The sequence below is a fragment of the Amblyomma maculatum genome, chromosome 1, assembly GCF_055883805.1.
Source record: "Amblyomma maculatum isolate TAMU_Amacu chromosome 1, ASM5588380v1, whole genome shotgun sequence".
Classification (NCBI taxonomy): Eukaryota; Metazoa; Arthropoda; class Arachnida; order Ixodida; family Ixodidae; genus Amblyomma; species Amblyomma maculatum.
In genome coordinates this window covers 335,734,359-335,756,258 of record NC_139344.1, presented here as the reverse complement: position 1 = coordinate 335,756,258, position 21,900 = coordinate 335,734,359, and the positions used below count along the sequence as shown (strand labels likewise).

General features: G+C 40.9%; 1 protein-coding gene across 6 annotated transcripts in view; it reads left to right on the top strand.

Moving 5' to 3' along the window:
• Positions 1-19,310, top strand: part of Dys (Dystrophin) — a 517,227-nt gene extending 497,917 nt beyond the window's left edge. For 5 of the 6 annotated variants that reach the window (XM_084587908.1, XM_084587892.1, XM_084587901.1 and 2 more), the window contains 10 exons: positions 1,329-1,417; positions 2,694-3,024; positions 3,443-3,554; positions 3,907-4,115; positions 4,263-4,310; positions 5,115-5,184; positions 7,111-7,226; positions 8,860-9,109; positions 9,587-9,725; positions 17,203-19,310. In XM_084587908.1, coding sequence (XP_084444034.1) covers positions 1,329-1,417; positions 2,694-3,024; positions 3,443-3,554; positions 3,907-4,115; positions 4,263-4,310; positions 5,115-5,184; positions 7,111-7,226; positions 8,860-9,109; positions 9,587-9,725; positions 17,203-17,249 — 1,411 coding nt within the window. In that variant the 3' untranslated portion in view covers positions 17,250-19,310. Of the gene's footprint in view, positions 1-1,328; positions 1,418-2,693; positions 3,025-3,442; positions 3,555-3,906; positions 4,116-4,262; positions 4,311-5,114; positions 5,185-7,110; positions 7,227-8,859; positions 9,110-9,586; positions 9,726-13,312; positions 17,159-17,202 lie in introns of those variants that run through there. The other variant, XM_084587929.1, reaches the window with a different exon arrangement.
• The last annotated feature ends 2,590 nt before the right edge of the window (positions 19,311-21,900 follow it).

The window sequence follows — 21,900 nt, the reverse complement described above, 5'->3', positions numbered from 1 at the left end:
GAGTCCACTACCATCAACCAGAAACGGGAGAGAGTGGTAGCAAGGAATGGTGCCATTCCTTGTCACTCAAACCAAAGAAGTTCCGAACACAACCTTCAGCAGGAAAGGTTATGTTGATGCTCTTTTGGGACACAAAAAGTAGTAGTATCATCCTGGAGGACTACATTTTGTGACGGTCATCATGTTGTCACCTCCTAATAATCTTATTTGATTTACTTACATGTTCTCCTGCAACGTGATACCACCTATGTAACTGTTGTGACAATTTACCTACCTGAAGTTTGAGTTCCTTACACATCCACCATACTAACAAGACCTTGCCCCAAGTGACTATCATGTGTTTGGACCACTTGGTGAACCATTGGGTGGCAGGAAGTTCCATTCTGGTGAAGAGGAACACCATGCAATGCACGAGTGGCTGCCGGTTCCAAAAGAATTTTTCTATGAGAATTAAGTCACTTTGCAAGCACTGGCAAACTTGCATTGAACATGCGGGGATTATCTTGAAAAGTAACAGAGTATTGTTCCATGTGTGCACAGTAAATAAGTAAACAAAACGACATTTCTCAGTTTCATTTGACTGACTCTTGTAATTTTTGGTGGCTGGTCACAGAGGATTTACAGGAAACACAAGCGCTAGGCTGAGACCAGCAATCCAGAGTGGAATATTGCAACAGGTAGCATTTATAACTGTAAACTGCGTACACAGGATTGAAGTTTGACAGAATTAATTTGAGACTATTAACTTGTTTTATAGTATCAAATCATTAGTTTTTTTGTTGTTTTTTTTATCCGGTGTTGTACGTTTTTCTTTTGTCCCTCTTCCCTTCAAAAGTGGTCGAAGCACGCAGTCCAAGGCACGTAGCTCTTGCCAAGGAAGCTGTTCTTTGTAAACAAAAAACATCAGCAGGCTGCCTTTTCTTTTTGTCCAAAAAAATGTGAATGCCTTGTTTGTGTGTCCCTGTCAGCCTGCTAACCACTTTTTTCTTGGCATATAATTTCATTCCGTTGATAAATTTGCTTTCTTGATTTCTGCTTACCCTGTAGTTCCGTATAAGTTTCTTGCTTCTCATCTGTATGTCATGATGTTACCTTCTTTATCTGATTTTGTTATCCTCTTTGTGACATATTCCATTCCTACTTGTAACTGTAGAGGATCCTCAGTCTGCAATGAATTCATTATGAAGCTGCTGCTTTTGACATAGGAATCTATGTTTCATGATGTCATTGCACAAGAGCATGAATTAACCACAGTTTCGCTCAATCTGAGGTAGATGGAGATAGAAGTGACGTTAATGAGTAATTATTATTTTTTTAATTCATTTCAGGGTTACAAGGACAGGGTATATTAGGATTCTGTCCTTCAAAGTGGGGATTATTCTTTTGTGCAAGGGAAACTTGGAAGACAAGTTTAGATGTGAGTATTCTGCATCCACACTTATTCTCTATCTCTCTCTCTCTCTCTTTTTTTTTTTTTGTTATGTACATGCATGTTCTTCGTTTCTAACAACTGCAGTTGCACTTGCCACACCACATTTTGCGGTTATAAAAATTAGTGACCTAAAAACACTATTTGCATAAATAGCTTACATTCATTTAAATTTATACTACTCTGCTGGGTTTTTATGGCATAGGAAATAATGACTTCAAAGAGCATAAAAATTGGCATTGGAAACAAAGTTCAGTGTTCTTGCTGCAGCCGTGCGGAAGTTAAAAATTTTGCACTGCGAATGAACAGCTTTTTATTTATATATTATCTAGGTCATTAGCTAAGTTAACATTCAGAGATGGTGGGCAACATGCCCTTCCATTAAGCAGTGACCACTCTAGAGTGTTCAAACTATTTCCAGCAAGGTGGAAGTTAGCCTACTGCTACCTGCTGTTTACCACACATTGAGGGTGTCTGTACCAACCTCCATGCTGGACATCATTTGGCTTGCTGCTTCTGAATTGTTGTCTGGCACATAGGAATCGAATCTGGCCCGAGCTGTACTTTCGTACCACCATAATTTCTCTTGAGCTTTTCCTGCAATTGTTAAAAACAGTGGCATTACTCTCGAATATTTCTGCCTATAGCCCTTGCACTCTTAGTGAAAGACCAGATTTATTGCCCTGGCTTTTAAATGAGTTCACTTCAGGGGCAAATTTAAAAGGAGGGAATGAAGGGGCATTGCCCTCTTGCTCCTTGCCAAGCAAAAACTTTTACTTAGAAGAAACATGCTGACACCAATCTTTTTCACCAAAAAAGTTGGAAAAATTCATAGTCGAATGGAAAATTCATGGTTAGTTATAGAAGTGGTGTAGAAGCACTGCCTTCTGCAACTATTTTTATGATTGGTCTATCTTAAACTTATCTTAAATTGATGTATATAGTACAGGTATGGCATGTTGAGGAAACATTGACAAAATGAGGCTGTTTGACAGCAGTAACAACCAATATCGTCATGGAACCTCCTTTTCTGTCATGGAACTTGAATGACTTGAATGACATTGAGTGGGTGTAGTTAAAGTACAGGAAACAAGGGTTCAAGGGGGAGCCTCAGTCTGCTAGACAACATTTAGACAATTGGACTCGTGAGAAATGGAAGGCCACGAAAAGTCACTGTATCAATACTTTTCTTTTGTTGTGTACTTTTCCGAAGTCCTATGTGAACAGTGGCTTGCAAGCGCTGACCGAAGCACCTCCTGTACAGATCTATTTCGGCTCATTGCGGATTCCAATGGCTGTGCTGACGAACGCCAGCTGGCGCTCCTGCTGCACGACTGTGTGCAAATTCCGAGGCTTCTGGGAGAGATTGCCGCATTTGGCGGCTCCAACATTGAGCCCAGTGTTCGCAGCTGCTTTGAGATGGCGGGGCCAGCTGGAAGGCGAGAAATCCAAGCCTCGCATTTCCTCAACTGGCTCCTTCAAGAACCCCAGAGCCTGGTGTGGCTGCCCGTACTCCATCGTCTGGCCGCTGCCGAGACGGCACGACACCAAGCCAAGTGCAATGGTTGCAAGCAGTACCCCATAGTGGGGTTCAGGTGAGTGGAAAATGTGCTTGCGAGCTACCGAGCTATTGTTTTCAATTCACTGATTGCTGCCATGTTCGGTTTTTCTTTCAACCCACCAGAGGGATATTTTTCAATTCTAGATTTGATGCCTGTAAAACCAAAGGTGCAGCTTCCTGCTTCGCGCATACATGTGTTCAATGTCATTTACACTTTGGATCCCGACATAAGCCATGGTGTTTGTACTCATGATTTTCCCAAGCTGCATTGCAGCTTTCTGTGATTTTGGTCCCTCCAGTATAGTACTTTACAGGCTAGATGTAATGTTTGTTTGTGTTGCGCTATAAGGAAGCTTAGGTTTGTTGTTTTTATTGCAGCTGGGTAGTAAACGTTGTTTCAGATTTCCAATAGTCATACTGGTTCCAACATCTGCAAAAACTTGCTTTTCCAGATACCGATGCCTCAAGTGCTTCAATGTAGACCTCTGCCAGAGCTGTTTCTTCTCTGGGAGGAAAACAAAGAACCATAAGGTTACACATCCAATGCAAGAGTACTGTACTACAGTGAGTTGTGATTTTCCATTTATAAGGGCGCATTGTGGGGTCAGTCACTGCCAAGCTTTAATGTGAGTGGGTTTCATGCAGGCATGGTCGTGCAGAGATCACAAACTGGAAAATTGCCTGTTGCACTCTTTTTGTGGTCTGCTTTTCAAATTATTCCAATTTTACATTACAAGAATTAAATGCCTTCTGAAGAAAGTTGTGCACAGCCAGGTATTAGCTTCATTAGCAAAGGATGCACAGATTCCAAGGCTAAAGAGGTCAGCGAGAAGGCCTTTGTCGCGCAGTCGTTGGATGTAAATAGGTTGGGCTGATTGCGATAAGGATGAATTTCTGTTTCTTTTTTCGTCCCCAGACAACATCAGGTGAGGATGTGAGAGATTTCACAAAAATCATGAAGAACAAGTTCAAGTCCAAGCGCTATTTCAAGAAGCACCCTCGAGTCGGCTACCTGCCTGTGCAGACCGTGCTGGAAGGGGATGACCTCGAGAGCCCTGCTCCATCACCACAGCACACACTGTCTTCACAGGACATGCATTCCCGCATGGATCAATATGCAAACAGGCATGTTGGCGCTCTTAATGCACTTATCTTTAGCTTCCATGTTTCTTGTTCGTTTGAAACATCCATTACCTTATGTTAGTGATGGTAATTTAAGTTCAATATTTTTTTTGTGGAAATCTTTAATTGTGCGCACATTTCATTTTGTAGGTATACGGACGTTGAACTTAGGACAAGAAGTAACTCCACTCCTGACTCGTAAGTTTTTCTCACCAGTGTTTTTTTTTTTTTTTTGTTTTTTTTTCATCACCAGCATTTCAATAGTTCACTAAAGTATGTTTGCATAGTTTGTATGTAGGAACATTTTAACATCAAAGTAAATAGTGAAACCTCTTGCGTATGATCGGTGGTCACTTTTGCAGTTTTGGCAAAATCACAGTTATCGGTGATGATACTTCTGCTTAATTTCAGAATGAGCAAACATCCTGTAAACAAACATTTAAACTAGATTTTAGAATGGAGGAAGTGATGTAGGATGATCACTATTTCTGCTGAGCAAAAGTTTTCACGGGAAAGCCACCTTGGCCCCAATTTTTGTCATTCTTTGTGCAAAATTTCCCCTTTCATGTGATTAAATCTTGCATGTCCCTCAGTGTTGCGTAATATTATACACCAGACAGAGGAAGACGTTTAGAAAACTCTTCATTGCCTTCAGGCAATGCTAACAGTGGGTGACAGAACAACCAGTAAGACATGACCATTAGTACACCAAACTGCTTTGCTTTCACAAAGTAGTTATCGAAATGGTTCGTGCATCTGCTTTTCTACAGCTTATGTAGTGCCATGCTCTGTGAAATTGTGCCTGTTGCACGGTCATTGCTAGCGTGACTAGAGACTAATTTCCTATTCTTTGCTTCAGGGCTGGTTTCATTGCAAATGCTCATTATTGGGCAAATTTGAAAGCACTGGCTGCTTCGCAGTTCAGAAAGAAAATAAAACGGTTTATTTTCCCGGACATAGCAGCATTGTGCAATGGTACATATTTTTGTGGTTTTGTTTTAGGAGTGAAGATGAACACCAGTTGATCGCACAGTATTGTCATACTTTGAGTGGAGAGCTTCCAGCATCTGCGGTGAGTGAGAATTTTTCTTTTATTGTCATTTCCAAGTTCCTTACTTGCATTCATACATATGCATACACACAAATACATGCATGTATTTCTAAATTACCTAGCTGCCATAAAAGCTTTTCATTTTAGTTTTCTTCTGTTGCTTCAGCTACTTTGTATCACTATTATTACGGTGATCACTATCACTATTATTGCAAACAAGCAAACAAAATGACTAAAGCTAATATCCCGTTTTTGTCATCTTTGCTGCCTCTGTATGTGGTTAATTGACCATGCCAGCCCTTATTCTTAGAATGAGATGGCTGTGCAGAACCTCTATACTTTGTGACCTTTTACGAAGTTGAACGTAAAGCAAGAAAGAAAAGAATGTTACATTTCAGTGCACTGCCCTTTTTCTTCATACCATGCAGCTGCTTGTTTTCATGATAAACCCCTTTATAAGAGACATGCACTGGGGAGCAGTTTTGTCTCTTATATGAGAGGTCCCTTATAAGCAGGTTACCATATTCCCATTTTCTAACCTGACCTTATTGTGATGTAGGCATCCTATGGCTAAAATGCGCAGTAACGAAGGATATATTCTATAGCAAAAGCGTTCCTATAGCTTTCACTTACTCATTGCATTTGCTTGGTGGACCACCACACACTGAACACACCCCGCAACTTACTGTTGAAATAGTTGTAAATATTTGTCTGTTTCATGGCTGCATCGATGCTGTTCTTCAACGCAGCTTCTTCCAGCTTGAAAACTGAGCCAAGAGCCTCATGGCCGCTAGGCCAAAACTGTATATGGTGGTGAACTGTGTTTGCAGCGATTGCAAAGTGCCATTGCAATGTGACGTGGCACTGCAGCTAGCGATTCGCAACTTTGGAAAAAATTGCGTATCTGGTAACACGGCAAGAACTTAAGCCTAACAAGTGCCACGAAATCATAAAAATAGCCAGCTTACCACCAATGTGCTAGAAGCAGCCAAAACTATAAAACATCACCAGCAGAAAGATCGCTTAGAAATTTGTTTGTTTAACAAAGGGTAACGGAGGCTATGAGTAGCAAGTCTGTGAATGTTGCCACTCAGAAAAAAAATAAAAAGCATACGAGGCATTTCTGAGTGGAGTTGAAATTGGTTGAATAGCAACCAAAGCAATTTATTTGTCTTCTGCTCTCGCCAAAGCAGAACCACTTCTGTTTTTATGTCATTTATTTTCATCTTGGCTCGGCTATGTCTCGCTTTCTAGGCACAATGGCTTGTGTACGTCAGCAGCAACAGCCGATCTCCCTCTTCGCATTTACCGGATGATTTATTGTTTATACTGAAATGCAACATAATAAGCAATTTCCGCTGTATTCTTCAGACTAGCAGGCACAACACCTATGGTACTTCTTGATAGAAAGCTCCACTAATTGGAGAACCCAACGAGCGCTCCTGGTAGGCTCGTGCTGATGCTCGAAAGCGCAGTCGCACTTGTGCTCTTCATGGCAAGTGCATCCTTGTTGCATTGCAACTGCAGGTGCTTCTTTTAGTGTTTTCCTAGCTAATTGATGTACTCATTTTTTGCTGAAGTTGTAATTAATAATGACTGCGCAGGTATGTAGTGTGTCTCTCTTCTTTGTTTTTCACTATGGCATCAAATAAACCTGGCGATCAGTGGAGCGGTATCTAATGTTAAAATGTCTGTTGCAAGCGAATCTGAGTATGAAAAGTCAAGGCTAACATGTCCTTTATAGCCAATTGCCTTCTACATACAATGTCTATTAAAAAAGAGGTCCAGTTAAGGGAAGACAGTGCAGCCAACAATTTGGGCGAATGGTGTCTCTTATACCCGATTGTCTGTTATATCAGTGTCTCTTATAACGGGGTTCAATGCTTTGTTACTTGTACTTGGCACCAACAACATGTCTGCTTCCGGCATTCTTTTTTTTTTTTGCAGTGCAACTCTTCCTTGTTTCTACAACCACGAAGCCCTGCTCAGGTGATAGCAACCATTGATGCCGATCAAAGAGACGAGCTTGAACTGATGATCGAGGAACTTGAAGAAGAAAACAGGTTTGTAGCTTGCATTTGCTCATGCTCTGTGGCTCCAACATATGTTGCAAAAAGTTAGAGGCCACTTAAGACTGCATACATTTTGCTAATGCAAAAGCCTGAGAGGGATTAAGAGGTGGATAACAGTGGAATAAAAGGGGGATTAGTATCAGTCACGTGTATATACGGCAGCGACTACCTATAAAACTACTGTGACCACTTGGTTGTCCCGGTGACGTCATGCTGGTTTTTGGGGCCACTTTCTGGAGATGCTGCACCCTGCAGCTGGGTTTTGTTGCTAATGGGGCATAGGCTTTCGCCTTAATATTTATGCGTTAAACCTGCTTGCAAGAACATGGTTATCCAAAGAGGCTGCAGGCCTTCTAGTTAAACTTGGGCATGAAGCATCCCTGAAACAAGTAAAACTAATTGCTGGGCTAGTTGGTGCATTACTCTTAAAAGGGAAGATTCACAGCGCTAACTAATAGACACCCACAAATAGACACACAGAACAGATGCTGACTCCAACTTCTTTTTCGAAACAACACCAAATTGAAATAAATTTGACGTTATGGGAGCATTTGCTTTTTGAAGAAGTTTCAATTTGTGTCATTTCGAAAAAGAAGTCGGAGTCGGCACCTGTCCTGTGTCTCTATAAAAAAAAATAATTTAAAGAACTATTAAGTTTGAAATATAATGAAATACAAAATTTTATATGAAAATTTTTCGTGTTTCGGGGTAATTTATTTGTGAAATGAAGGTTTTTTTTTTAACAACCTTAAGCTTTGAACTAAACTTTCAAATACCTCGATCAAATTTTCCGCATCAGTAATAAAAAAAATTATAAGAAAATTGGGAATAGATAAATTGTCTACCTATAAAATAGCAAATACTCGTGAAAAACAAATATTTTAGCTCTCACAGTTTCCAGCTAGAAAACAGTCATCCTGGGAACTATAGTTGGACACACCATTTCCCAAAGCACTTGGGTGAACCCTTTGTAGTGCATACTGTATTGAGTGCTGCCAATGTTGTGAAAATGAAAAGGAATAGGGAGAGAATCGTAACATCGCTACCGTCAGTGCCCTTTTCAAAATGGCTGATGAGTGAGAAACATGGGCCTAAATAAGAAGCTAACTGAGGTGAGGCCATCAACATTTTAGGATAGTTCTACAGGTCTTCAGCCGCGGGCCTAAAGTGGGATGATGAGGCAGCATCCTTAGAGCCGACACTATTTAGATTGTCAACAAAATCAACCATGTAGTAGATGAACCATGAGATTTGCCACATTTTAGGGAACATACTGAGCTGGCAGATGGGGCCATTCTTAACTTCTATGCTCTGCTGTTTTCACAAGTGTTCAAAAATCACTGCCATGCAGAAAAAAAAAAAGATGAACTAAAATAAAAGTTTTGAAAGAAAGAAGAGAGAAAAGCATTTGAAATTTGTGTTATTATCCATTGTTAGCCGGCTAACGATGATTCCTGAATTTGCTGAGACTGATGCACCACGATATGTGTTTGCCTCCATCCCTATCATGCCCACTTGCCATGTCCAGGACAAGTTTCCACACCCAGTAAATCTGAGCTGCGTGCTAACTAGCATACCAGGGTGTGTCGTTTTGCTGACCGTTTCCTCCACCGTTGTCTTCCAGGCACCTGCAGGCCGAGTACGACAGACTGCAGGAGATGCAGAGTGTGGGGCTCAGCCCTACGCCGAGTCAGCTGGAAGAGGAGGCCGCCCTGAGCCCCAGCGGCAGCACCACCCGTGACCAGGAGATGCTGGCTGAGGCCAAGCTCCTGAGACAGCACAAAGGGCGCCTGGAGGCTCGCATGCACATCCTCGAGGACCACAACCGGCAGCTGGAGGCCCAGTTGCAGCGCCTTCGCCAGCTTCTTGACGAGGTAACACATGCTGCCATTTCTGGAGGAGTGGGTAGAGCTAAGAAGATAGTGCTTAGAACTGTAAAGACGGAATTCCCTTTCCCTCTGGTTAACCTTGCAGTCATAAAATGTTTCTCATCAGCTGCTTATTGCAAAGATCTCAAAGATGCTGTGTCATTATTGACAATCTTCATAAAGCTTACATTAGCTGCTATTTTAATGCCTAGGTCATACAGTCTTTCACGTCTGTTTTTATATCACCGAGTCAACATTAGCCCCCTGGATGTAAGCACGAAGTTGTAGTGATGTACAGAAGAGTGATGGGCCCCTTTCTTTCTCTCTTGAATGGAACCACTTTAGTGTTTTGTTTCCTCCAGTCTAATTTTCATGTTTCATGTTTCTATGTTTTGCCGATTGCTTTCTTTCTGCACTTCTACATTGTAGTAATCATTGCTGCCTAACTTCTGTTTTGTTGTCCCTTTCCCTCTTCCACTACAGCCGGCTCCTCGGGGTACAATGTCTTCCCTGTCTCCGCACAGCTCTCCATACACAACACCTGGTCACTCATTGCCTCGTAATAGGGCTCTCCAAACTGAGCCAATGTCTTCCAGGAATGGAAGGCTTCACGACCATGCAGGTACAGCCCTTTTTCTTTTTTTTTTTTTTTCTTTTCTTTTTTTTTTTACCCCACTCAGAGAAATCTCCTGCTGCTTTACTGAATCAACATTGCCATGTCCTGCCATTTTTGCCCACTCTCTCTCTCTCTAGCCCCCTTCCTATTTTTTGCCTGCTCTCTCTTGGCTTGACTTGTGGATTTCTATGACATCTGCAACTACTCTAACAGGGTTCAGTTACGTGACCACATCGAGTGGGGTCTCAACAGTGACTTTCACTGTAAAAGGGCAGTGAGGTTACACCTATAAAGGCTGTAGCCTTGTCAGTTGTTGTCCAGTAGACAGTACGGGTGTGACAAATTATCTGTTTTCATTTTCTATGGATGCCGCAACCACAAAGGAGCCATGAGTAGAATTAGTATGCCTTGCTACCTACGTAGATGAGTAGTTTCAGCAGCTGACCTGTACTGTGCCATAAGCACCAGCTTGCTGCATAGTCTTTTGCGCTGAAATTGATTAGCAGCTTAATAGAAGAGAGTAAAGCTTGCCTGCCTTTCCTCCATAAGCAAAAGGTTCTTGCTTGCTCATTGTATGCATAGGCTCACCAGTCATATATGACTTCTGGACACTGCCTGAAGACAGCAGAGCAGAAGAAAACTGGAATTCTGCGGTGGTATCGGCATTGACCTCTGAAGTAGCTCGCTTGTGCCTCGAGCTCCCACTTCTAGCACAATGTTGTAAATGCAGGTGTCATTGTACGCGTGACTTTGTATTTTACCATTTGTTAACAGTTTTACAGATATTTTAAGTGTGTGAAATCAATGGAGGCACATATTGATGGCAGTATTGGTATGTTTCTGTAAAGCATTCATACTTTGGCCCACTTGTGGCCATTTTTGTTTGCAGTCTGTCTTGTACAAATTTGTTTCTTTATTTTTACTGTTTTATCTTGCAAACTTGACCAGACACTTCCTTTCAGAACTTCTTCAGGCAACACCCCCTTTAAGAAAAAAAATGAAGTTTTTATTTGCTTTTCTTGTCATAGCCAGCGTGCAAGTCAACCTCCAGAACACCCTTGAAGATGGAGCACTAACATAAATCAATTTCTGTTTCAGAATTTATGTTCCTTCTTTTTTTTGTCCTTTGGTTCGCATTCATTTTGACGTTCCTTTCATGTTTCTTCAGTTTTTCACTCACTCTTGATTTTTCTTCTGTTTTAGTTATTCTTATCTCAGCCTCAGCGAACTTCCAACAGTGTCATCACAACCATAGGGCTTATTGTACAGCAAATACAGGCAGCAGCAATGGAAGGCTTGTTATAAAAAGTTCTAGTCTAACTTTGCCAAACTTCCTTACATTAGTATGCTTGCACAACCCACCATGCTTGGAGCTTAGTAATTCCAATGCTGATGTCCTCCTGCATTGCATGTTTTTGTGTATGCTATGTTGTTAAATAGTAGGCAACCTATGTAACATCTGCTGCAGAAATAAAATCTCGGTCTCTAATCAGTCTTGTTCGGTGCCACCTGTGGCCACCCTATTACTGCGAACTTCCTGATCTCAGTATGGGATAACATGCTCTGCATTTATTAAGCTCGGAAATGGGGCTATGCGGCCACTCATCCAGGCAACAGGATTCTGATCATTGAAGGATGCTACCCTGATAGTTTTTAAAAGCAGTGTCATTGGCTCCTAAAGGCATCAAATTTGGTCTGTCCAACTGCAGCGTGTCGCTGGCAAGGGAAAGGTCCTGCTTGCAGCAGAAATTGACTTCTCAAATCCTAGCGAAATAGTTGCTGGTGTCTCCTAAATAAATGTACTTAGTCATTATTCGTTCTTTTCTGAATTTTGAACTGTGCAGAAGCTAGTCTTGGTCATTTTCATTTAGTGCGTTCAATAGTGTGTCTCCTAAGTCATTAACATCCATCTTTTCCCCATTTGTTTAAGCTTGTGTGAATGGTAGTTGTTTAGTTCTAAGCAGATTTGAAGCAAATGGTAACTTTATCGGCATAATTTTCAGAGGAAATGCTTAGGACACTTTTGTGCACAAGGCTAGCACATGAATGAAGGGGTAGACTGAAGCCTTATTGAAGCTGTGTTTGACCTTTTGCAAAGTTCATTATCTGAAATGTGGAGTACTGAGAGGGGTTCGCCCGAGCCGCAGTATTACGAGCCTTGAGCGGCTGCCTACGTTTGTTGCGACTGCTAGAGCCCCGCATGTAAAAAAAGAAAAAGCAACAATTTTTTGTGCAGATCATTACCACTAATGAAAATTCGAACTGCACGCCATATATTGTCAGCTGGTTGCTTTCCGGTACAGGCAGTGGGTATTGCAAGAGCCAACCTCCTTTCCCACTAGCTGCTTGAAGAAATGTTGTGCCAGAATCCAAATACAGAACCATTGGCATTTCAGTTTGTCGCTTAGTGAACTGATCTGTACATGATTGGAAGGCACCTAAGTTGCTGCGCTTCATCATCCTGGCCAGCACTTGACTTCTATAATTTTGCGATTTTAATACTTTATATTATTTGTCTAAATATTTGAAATCAAGGAATACTTTTCACACAAGCCTAGTTTGGTTACCAGTAGCTTTCTTTTACATAATATTCAGCATGTGTAGCAAGTAGTGATCAAAAAAAGCACTAAATTATTTTGAAAGTGGGCATCATCTTCTAATTTGATGTCTTGGCTGTATTATAGTACTTTTGCAATAAAAACCTACATGAGCTGTAGGATTTTATTACGTGCTTTTCGCTTAGTTTTTATCCACTTAACACATTTCCATTTATTACACTGAATTTAGTCACCTGTGAAGCAAAGGTTCCAGTTACACTGATGTGCAGGTCTCGCAAATCGATGCTTCAATCTTGCTGTAGGTAAGCCTAGCCTGGCATTTCTCCCCATTAGATCTGTGCTCTTTTGCACTCCAGTTGCCATTAGTGGGATGGCCTGGATAAAATAAAGTATTTGCTTAATGGTACCGAAACTCCGAGGCTAACAAAAGAACTTAAGTTAGGGAAAGCAGAATGCTTGAGCTGTAGGAAGGAAAATGGTTAGAATAAAAAACGAGATGGGAAGAGAGCAAGGGAGCCTTGTGAATGAGCGTGAGTTAATGGTATCCTAGCTTAAATAGGGCTTATAATACAAAGCGAAGATAATTATTGGTCCATTAGTGTAATAGCACATTCGAACAGATGACACAAGTAACAAGGGGGTTGCCTGAGTATAGGGCTGGCAGATGATGTCGGGAAGTTTGCAGGGGTAAGGTGGTCACTGCTAGCGCAGGATACGGTTAATCAAAGGGCAGTCGAGGAAGCATATTTGTCTTGCTGTGTACTGATGGTGATAATGAAACAGTCTGCTGCCTCATCTTCACTAAATAAAATGGTCACCTTCCATATTCACTCCATCTGGCAAGAGTAGCTTATAAAAAAGAGGAAACTAGCTATTTGTCGCTAAGTAGTGGATCGTCATGTTCATCAGTGTTCTTGCTGTTCTCTGTTGCATGACCAGCTTCGTAACCATCATGTGGCTCTTATCTGTGTTGTCCGCTTCTGTGCTGCTCTAACTGCTTTCCAACTAACGTCGTAGACACTGTCTCTCCCCCAGGTCTGTCGATGGGCCTCCACCCAGGCAGCTTGCTGCATACAGCCACATCAGGACTCTATGCTCATAGCTTAGCTGACTACAATGACATCGGCAGTGAGGACGAGGACTTCAGTTGTGCAGAACTGGAGCGAAACCTGCACTTGTGATGAAGCTCTTCTGCTAGCCTCCCATTTCTCTCGTGAAATGTTGTATTGTGTGCCATTTGCTAGTTCTCAAAGACTAATAGTGAACTCTATGTTCTCGGCGTGGGTAATCTGTTATATTCAAAGTGTGCTACGAAGTGAACCTAATTTTGCCATTGCGTTTACCCTCTAAGTTTGGTAAGTAGTTCTGGTCTCAGATTTCACTGAGGAGAAAACATTAGATTTTGCATTGTCACCTGCGGTTATTTAAAGGGTGTATTTGCTTTTTGAGGGCTAAGTGCTCATATTTGTCGCTCATTTTTCGTGAGAGACGAGTGAGTCACAACAGGCAAGTTTGTTCCATCATCTGTCACCTCAGTAAATTTAGCACTATTTAGGACATTACAGTGCTGTACCTTTGCAAGTAACTAAATTTTTTGACAACTGTCATTCGGTTTCTTGATAACATAATTCATTTTTACTCAAGGTCATTGTGATAAGTATTGTGATAGGTAGGTTTACCAGCCACATAATTTGGGCTGGTGTTCACTTACCTTTTGTCTACAAAATTATTTCATGCTTACAGTGAGTGGGTTTCTTCTGAACAGATGATGAGATATGTTATAAAGTAACACAAATAACAGGAGGACACAAGACAACTCGGAACATCTTAGAACGAGTAGATAATTTCCAGGGCTGGCCAGAGCTGGGGTATGCATTTGCTTCTTTGCTCCGTGTTAAATCTATAAGTAATCTTGAAAATGCAGTTGCTAATGCTGTCACTTCACGTTGTATAGAATTCACACTGGCAGGCAGTTTCGTTTTTCCTCTGTGTGATGAGTGGTGCATAAAAGCAGTTTTATTTATCTTTTCAGAAACTAAATTTTTTCGAGTTGAAATTTTTACCCTTTTATGCTGTGTAAAGAAATGGTACAAATAAGTTTTAGGCATGCCATTTCAAAGTTTTTTGTGGTGTAGCAACTACCAAGCCACTCCTACTCGCCAAATATTTATCTTCGTGTTGAGTGCCTTACTGATGTATTTTTGTTCGGCTCTCCTCTTGTCTCATATCATTCAGGCTGTTGTGAATTTTCATTATTTTTGCTCCGTTTACGAGTAAGTTTTGATTGTGATTGCAAGAGCATTTTTTCATGGAAGGCAGTGCTCTGAAAACAGATTGTAAGGGGAAAAATAACATGCAGAGTACCAGCACTTCAGGATTGTGAGACCTGTTTCTCTTTCTCTCGTGCAAAGCCCAGAATTTACCAGTTCATCCTGTATCCGCCTTTTTCACATGGCCGCTCTGCGCATGCGCGCCTCTCCCCTGGTTGAAAACAAACCACCAACCCCAGCTGCTCATGCGCAGTTCGTGGCCTCTGCAATCGGTGCAGCCATAGCTGATCCCATAGGCCATGCATAGTTAATATTCGTGACAGGCGTATGTGATAGATGGCGGCAGCTGTCAAGAACAGACATCATCACTTCGCTGCAGGCTGCATCACCCAAAGACATTTTGAATCAGTAGCAGATGAATTTTTAACCACTCCCAGAGGGCGCCACATTTTGTGAAAAAGGCGAATTACCCAAGCTGACAAAAACTTTACTTTCACTAGCACTCTACTTAGCCTTTCTTTAGTAGAGAACGAAGTACTGAACCAACTGAAGCTTTGTTTTAAAGAACAGCCTAATGGGCTTGGAACCGTATATAGTACTACTGCTTTTTTGTATTTATGTGTTCAGGTTGTAAAACATTCTCTACAAACTACTGGACAATCAATTTGGGTTGAACACCAGCCGTAAGGTAGCTTGTGGTGGTCTGCATTTTTTTATAAGTAATTTTAACATCAGAACTTTCCTGGGCTTTCCGGAATTGGCGAAACACTGCAGTCAGCTGTGGCAGAATTTTATCAAGGTGAGTGGAGCAGCCGATTCAACAGACAGTGTCATCTGGCTAACTACAAGGTAACTAACGTCCCATCGGGAACGTCACATCGGGGCAAATTCTGCCACAGCCAACTGCAATTTTTCGCCGATTTCAGAAAGCACAGGAAAATTCGTATGTCAGATTATTTATAGAAAAATGTAGACCATCACAAGCTACCCTGTGATAATATTTGAGCCCAAATAGTGCAGCAGTTTGCAGATAATTTTTTACAACCTCGACCACTAAATACGAAACAAGCAGTATGTAAACTCAATGCTTATGCTCATAATAAAATCCTAACAATTGGTAATATCAATGTCTCACTTACTGTTGCGTATGACGCGATGGTTATGTACTGAGACTCGCACTTTACGTTCACTGTCACCATAAAATGTGTACCGTGACGTTGCTTGGTAAATTTGTTCGCACCGTTTTTTCTTTCCCAGAGTTGTCTATGTAATGCGAAGATTTACTTTGGTGCATGGAACTAAGCGCAATTTCAGTGCCACTCAGTCTCGCACAGCGTTCCAACATGAAGCTGGTGCATCAAGTATTGCGCAGTGATGGGCGCACCATACTAGTTACCAGAGTCACCATGACTCCACATTAGGTTTTCATCTTTGAGCTTGAAATATAGGTAGTTAATAGCCAATGGATGACTGCAGATGTGTTGCTATTTGGCAGCATTCACCAAGATGGCTGCGGATGTAAATACAGCTTGCAATTTCTTAAGCTTTTGTACTTAATTTTTCTTACAAAACCTGCCCCATTTCCTCCCATAACCAGCACTTGTGTGCTGCAGAGCCTGATAGGATTATAGAGTTATTACCGGTAGCATGTTTCGCCTTTCCTTATACATGTATGCCTGCAGTCATGAAAGAAAAAAATATATATATATATGTACCGTGACACCCCACATATTGCAATAATTCAGACTAAGTAAGGATTCCTTCTTTATCATGTTTCCACAGCGGAAACTGTGAAGTGCGACATTTTTGTACCTTTGTACATTTTTTGCATGTGCCATATTCTGCGTATCACTGGTGAATGAATGTTCAAGTAGAAATGGCGGCTCAAATTGGCCATTAGGCGAACAGAGATGAATGTCTGTCAGTGGAGGGCACTGGGGTGCTGCAGGTGGTATGTGTTGTAAGCATTTGGCGCATTATACCAGAAGGGACTTCTTTGTGTGCGAGGAAACTTGTGTGACCGAAACTATACGTGTTTCTGCCATACTTACTTATCCCTGTCCCCCACCTGTTTCTGCGTTTGTCCATGATGGTTGTGGGAGCATTCTAGCAAGACTGGAGCCCAGGAAATTCATATAAGTGATTTTTTTTTTATCACTCTGGCTGATGTTCTCACTGATGGTCAGCAATGCTTGGTCTTATTTGGTTTCATTACTCCAATGTGTTTGGCTTCATACTATGTACTTTGCTCCTGGGTTTCATTACAGTGTATAAAAGGCAAATGCATGCCCTTGAGAACTCTAAACACAAATGTTTTCATAGGTTATTCTGTTTGTAAAAAAAAGTAAATATTATTTCTTAATGCCTTCCAAGTTTTACCGTACAGATTTTTTATTTTAACATCTGTTTTTACAAAGGGAAGGATACTTCTTTTTGCAATATGTTCTGGACATCATACTGTGTTCTTGTTTCAACTTATGAGTAGGGGAAGCTTTAGGGTAAGCTGCTTTTTGTTTTACATATCCATTAATCTTGTTCCATTACTCTTGCATTCTTCATCATTTACAATTTTGACCTTTTTGTAGTTAACTATCATTATTGTACTTTTGTTTACCTTTGATTTTCTTTTTCCTCTTTTGTTTTCTCGCATTTAAGGCCAGCCCGATGAGAATGGAATTCAGTTGAGCCCCATCGAAAAATGAGCGCCGTTCCAGCCCTCCTAGCGTAGCTGTTATTCAGACAACCAGCCCCTGTGTACAGGATCACGAGATGTTCGCCATCGCCTTCGGACACCTTCCACCGCCCCACTTCCTTGTTTTTAAATACCGGGATGTGTTCCTGCCTGGCTGTATTCCATTCATTTTCATCTTTCAATGCCTGCAAAGGAGACATGCATTTAATGCGATCACCTTTTTTTTTTTTCCCCATGAGTTGCGAGCGGATGTGCATATCTGTACTTGACTTTCAAATGGTGCAGAAACAGAAAAGCATATGTTGGCAGAAAATTTTCTTGGGCGACAAAATGCAGTGTGCATAATTGTTCACTTTAGGACACCCTGTCTGCTTTTAGCTGCTGCTGTTAACCTAGTTAACCCAAAAATGGTTTAAACCATTTTTGGGCTGAGCAGTTTCAGTGGTGTGTGAGGAGTTACTTAATGACTAAGGAGAGGGCATGTTTTGAAGGGTTGTGACAAGTTTAGGGCTTGAGTGTCTTGTGGAGAGCTTGTTTCCTTTTTGACAGCTTTTTAAGTTGTTTTATTCTTTCTTGAAGCTCCTGGTAATGTCTGGCCGGACCTAATGTGCTTTTATATTTTCTTTGCACAGCTTCAAGCTGCTTGCAATGAGACAGCTTACCCTGACAGTGGCAATAAAAGGCTATTTGTACTTGTAGGTTTTTATTTGCTCTTGTAGCTTTTTAGTACTCAGAAATCTGTGCACAGACTTAATATATTTTTGCTTTGCAACAGCCATTGACACATCTCTTGATTTCGTCCACATGTTGGCAGCTTTATTACTATTTCTGTCTCGACTGCTTTCACTCAAACTGGAAGGCACTCTAACTGATTTTGCCAGTGTAGGTCGCCATTGCTCCAAAGGCAACTTAGGCAATGTGGCAACCAAAGATTCAGGGAGCAATAAATATGTTATAGCTGCTGCTGCTGCACAGTGCTTTAATCTTGCATAGTCTGGTACATTTGGGTGTGTGGTATTAATGGCGAAGCTATATTTTAAGTAAGCATATAGTTTGGTTTTGGTATGAATCCTTTTATTTTGCCTGTCCTATTGCTAAAAAAAGCCGTGTCTTATTTTGACCAGGTGTAGACTGTTATTTGCATGAGAGAGGCAGCTTTTTATCCTTACTGACTGGGGCAGCTAAAAAAGCTTCCCTTATAGTGCCACTGAGAAGTCATATCATTTTGGTAGCTTAGCATCGATATAATGCAGGGTCTGCACATTCGTGCAGACAGTATGACAGGCTGCTTATTTATGGCATATGCCCGTGCCATATTATGTTTGTTGGTTGAATTTGTGCCGCATCTATACATATCACAATGTCCCATGTTTTTTTTGTTTACATCAGTGTGACACCTTGAACAGCTTTGAGTGGTATCACTGTCTGTATCAAGCATCGCTATTGTGCATGGCAAGCCAGCTAGCATTTCATTTCTACGCTTGCGAGTTCTTACTTGCTTGAGTGTAATCGGGGCTAAACAGTTCAGGCTGTTCTTGTGTGCTCTTTGCGCACTAAGCGGGTCTGTGTGAGCCATTTGGCAAGACACAATCGTTTCCGCGACTGTAAGTGTGCTCTTAGATGTTGCATCCCAGGGTTAACAAAGCTATGGCCGAGATGTAGGAATTTCAACTTTACATGTGCACTCCGAACACAGTGTGTAAGGTATGTGCACGTATGCTCTTGTTAACTTTTCCAAACTGCTGCACCAGGATTGACAAAAACATTGCTCTCTCTCAAGCCAGCAAGTGAATGGAGTGCGTAACTATGAGATGTTGCGCGTATGGCGTCTGCATGGATCGTTGGACTGAACGGAGTGAGGTGAATGGTCATATTAGCATTACTGTGCATATCAGACTTCCATTTCTCGTGAGCCATTGTCATTTTTTTAGCTGCATTGTTGAAACAATTTCTATACTGTCTCCTTTCTTTTCTCTTCAAACTTCCATTGTACAACTCGACAGATGTGTGCATCAAGTGCGAGTACTTTTTATGATGATGAAGAAAAGAAATAAATGATGCAGTTAGGTGACTTGTTGGGCTGTGTGTTTTCATTCTTTTCTTTCATAAGTTCAATCATGGTGCTTTCTCAAACATACATAAGCTCTCTGAGTTTCCACATCGATGTGTTAAAATAGGTTTTTTATGTTTGTGTTCCACAATATATATATATACACACACACACACATGTAACAAGTATGTCTACTGTAGTCATGGTGAAATTGCGCAACAAACACGACACACTGTAGACATTCACCAACTAGCCCGCCAACAGCTCCTGTTATAACAAGTATGAATTATCATGGCCACAGTACTGTAACCCTGTAGTAGCCAATGCTTCTTATTAAACACAAAAATAGTTCTCAATTTTTATGACCCTAAACTGCTAACTCTACTTCTGGAACCTCAGCAGAAATGATAGGAGCTTGATAAGTGCAGCAAAACAAGCCCAATGGCCATATATTATATGGGCACACTCCACTGCATCATTGAAAAGTCATAAATATTGGAATAGTGCTCAGTTGCTCCTAAAACTTGCAAGAGAAACATGCGACGTGATCGTTCAAGCGATCATAATTAAAATCCAACTTCCTTCTCGTCAACCAAACTTTCCACTTGTGTGGTAGTGCTGAAAGAATGGGATCGCATACACACACACCTGCCATACTGCAGCTTGTGTGATTCTACTTCCCCTGCAGGCAGTTCCACGTTTGACGGCTATAGGAGTTCAACACTGGTAAACTTGTATCGACATCTCCTGCATCCAGTAATAGCTTTGCACACTCATTTCATCAGAAGACTTGCTAACGATTTCAAATTACGTAATAAATGAGGCAGGTTTATCTAAGGACTAAGGTAATGTTGTGGCTGGGAACAAAGTATTCCCATCTTCAGAATTCAAAGGTTAAGCCTCCTTGACGCTAATTGCAGGACAGCAGCAAGAAAAAATATGGAAAATGATTTTGAACCTGTAGGCTCTGTGGTGTTCTTAATTGTGCTTTATGATTGTAAGCAATACTAATGATCTTGCAGCTGTAGCAATTGTAAATTTTCATTTAGAAGCTTTATGATGTGCATAAACACCCCAAAAGAGCATGGTTTACAGTATTACATTTATTACTAAACAAAAACGTTATGTTCCTGCTCTTTGCATATGTTGAACCATGCAAGAACCTATAATTTCTATGCTGTTTTCACAAATTTTTAAAAATTTGCTTGTATCAGTGGTTTTATATTAGCCCGTTCTGTGCCATATATAAACTGTTACATTAATTTGCTTGTTCGAAAATGTGATCTCATTTCATCTCTCTATACCGCAAGAAAACGGGCAATTTCGGAGTGATGTGCACAAAAATCTTTTCACCTAGAAATTTTGAAATTTCTGTGTTTTCAACATATACATTATAATGTGGGCACTAGAATTCTTTTCTTTAATAATATATGGAAAAAGAATATGTACTGCTTGGAAAGAAAAAACTTTGGCAAAATTGAAGATTTCCACAAAAATTTGCAAAATTATTAAATATGCTATTTGGCCAGATAATAGTAGAATATAATATCTAAAGTGCATGTTCTATGTTTTACTGAGTTGGAAATGAGCATTCAAAGTTGCAGAACTCTACAGGCTAGACCTCGGGTTAGCAAGAATAAGATAGGGCTTTGCTAAGGTTAACCCCGGCCGTGCCGTAGAAAAATGGTAGCAAGTTGTTTATAAGAGCCCTTAGATCAGTCATTTAAATGGTTCTGGCCCTAGGTATTGAAGATGCATGCTTCAGGAACGGGCACTAGGAGGGAAGCCGATGGGTTGCATGATGCAGTGGTGATGGGAGACTAACCGGCTTCGAGGCATTGTGTAAGGCAGTGTTTTATGTCTGCATTTGTGTATAACAGTTTGGATGTTATAGTGTATTGGTAAAAACAAAGTGTCTCTAATTCACTCCACCCCCTCACGCACACACCCAAGCCTATCAATCCGTGAAGCTTCTATATGCAATCCGTAAGCAGTTTAACTCCTTCATCCACAAAGAGTTTTTGAGTGTTTAACTATTCACGCAAAAGACAAATTAGGTTTGCAGAGGAGGAGATACAACTTATTCGGAAGATTGAAAGCATGTATATGTGCACAGCTTTGTGCATTTTCTGTCTGTTGGCAGAAGCATCTCAAAGGCCTTTGTACAGTGCAAATTGCACGAATTCACCTTTTTGAGAATTTGTATTCAGCCAAATTAGTTTTCATCATTGTAGAGGTTGAGATTAATATATTAAGCTACAGGCCACTTTAGCAGCAGAAATAGTCACTGAATTAAAGTTGGCCATTTATAGCATATTAATTCTGTAACCTGAGTTTTTATCCTGAATTAGATCTGTTGCATGCAGCATGAAAAAATGAGTTCTGTATATATGTGTGACTGCTATGGTGTAGTATAATAAAGTATAAAACCAGGGGTATCTTCTTCCTCTGTGCACCATGTGTGCATTAGTCTCATAACCACTTATAGGTGCTAAACTGTTTGTTGTCCGGTTAAGTTATGTTTATGAAAATTATCCGGTGGCCCTCAAAATTAATGCTGGGAATTTCAGCACTCATCCCATTATGGCATAAGCAACATGGCAAAGTGAAC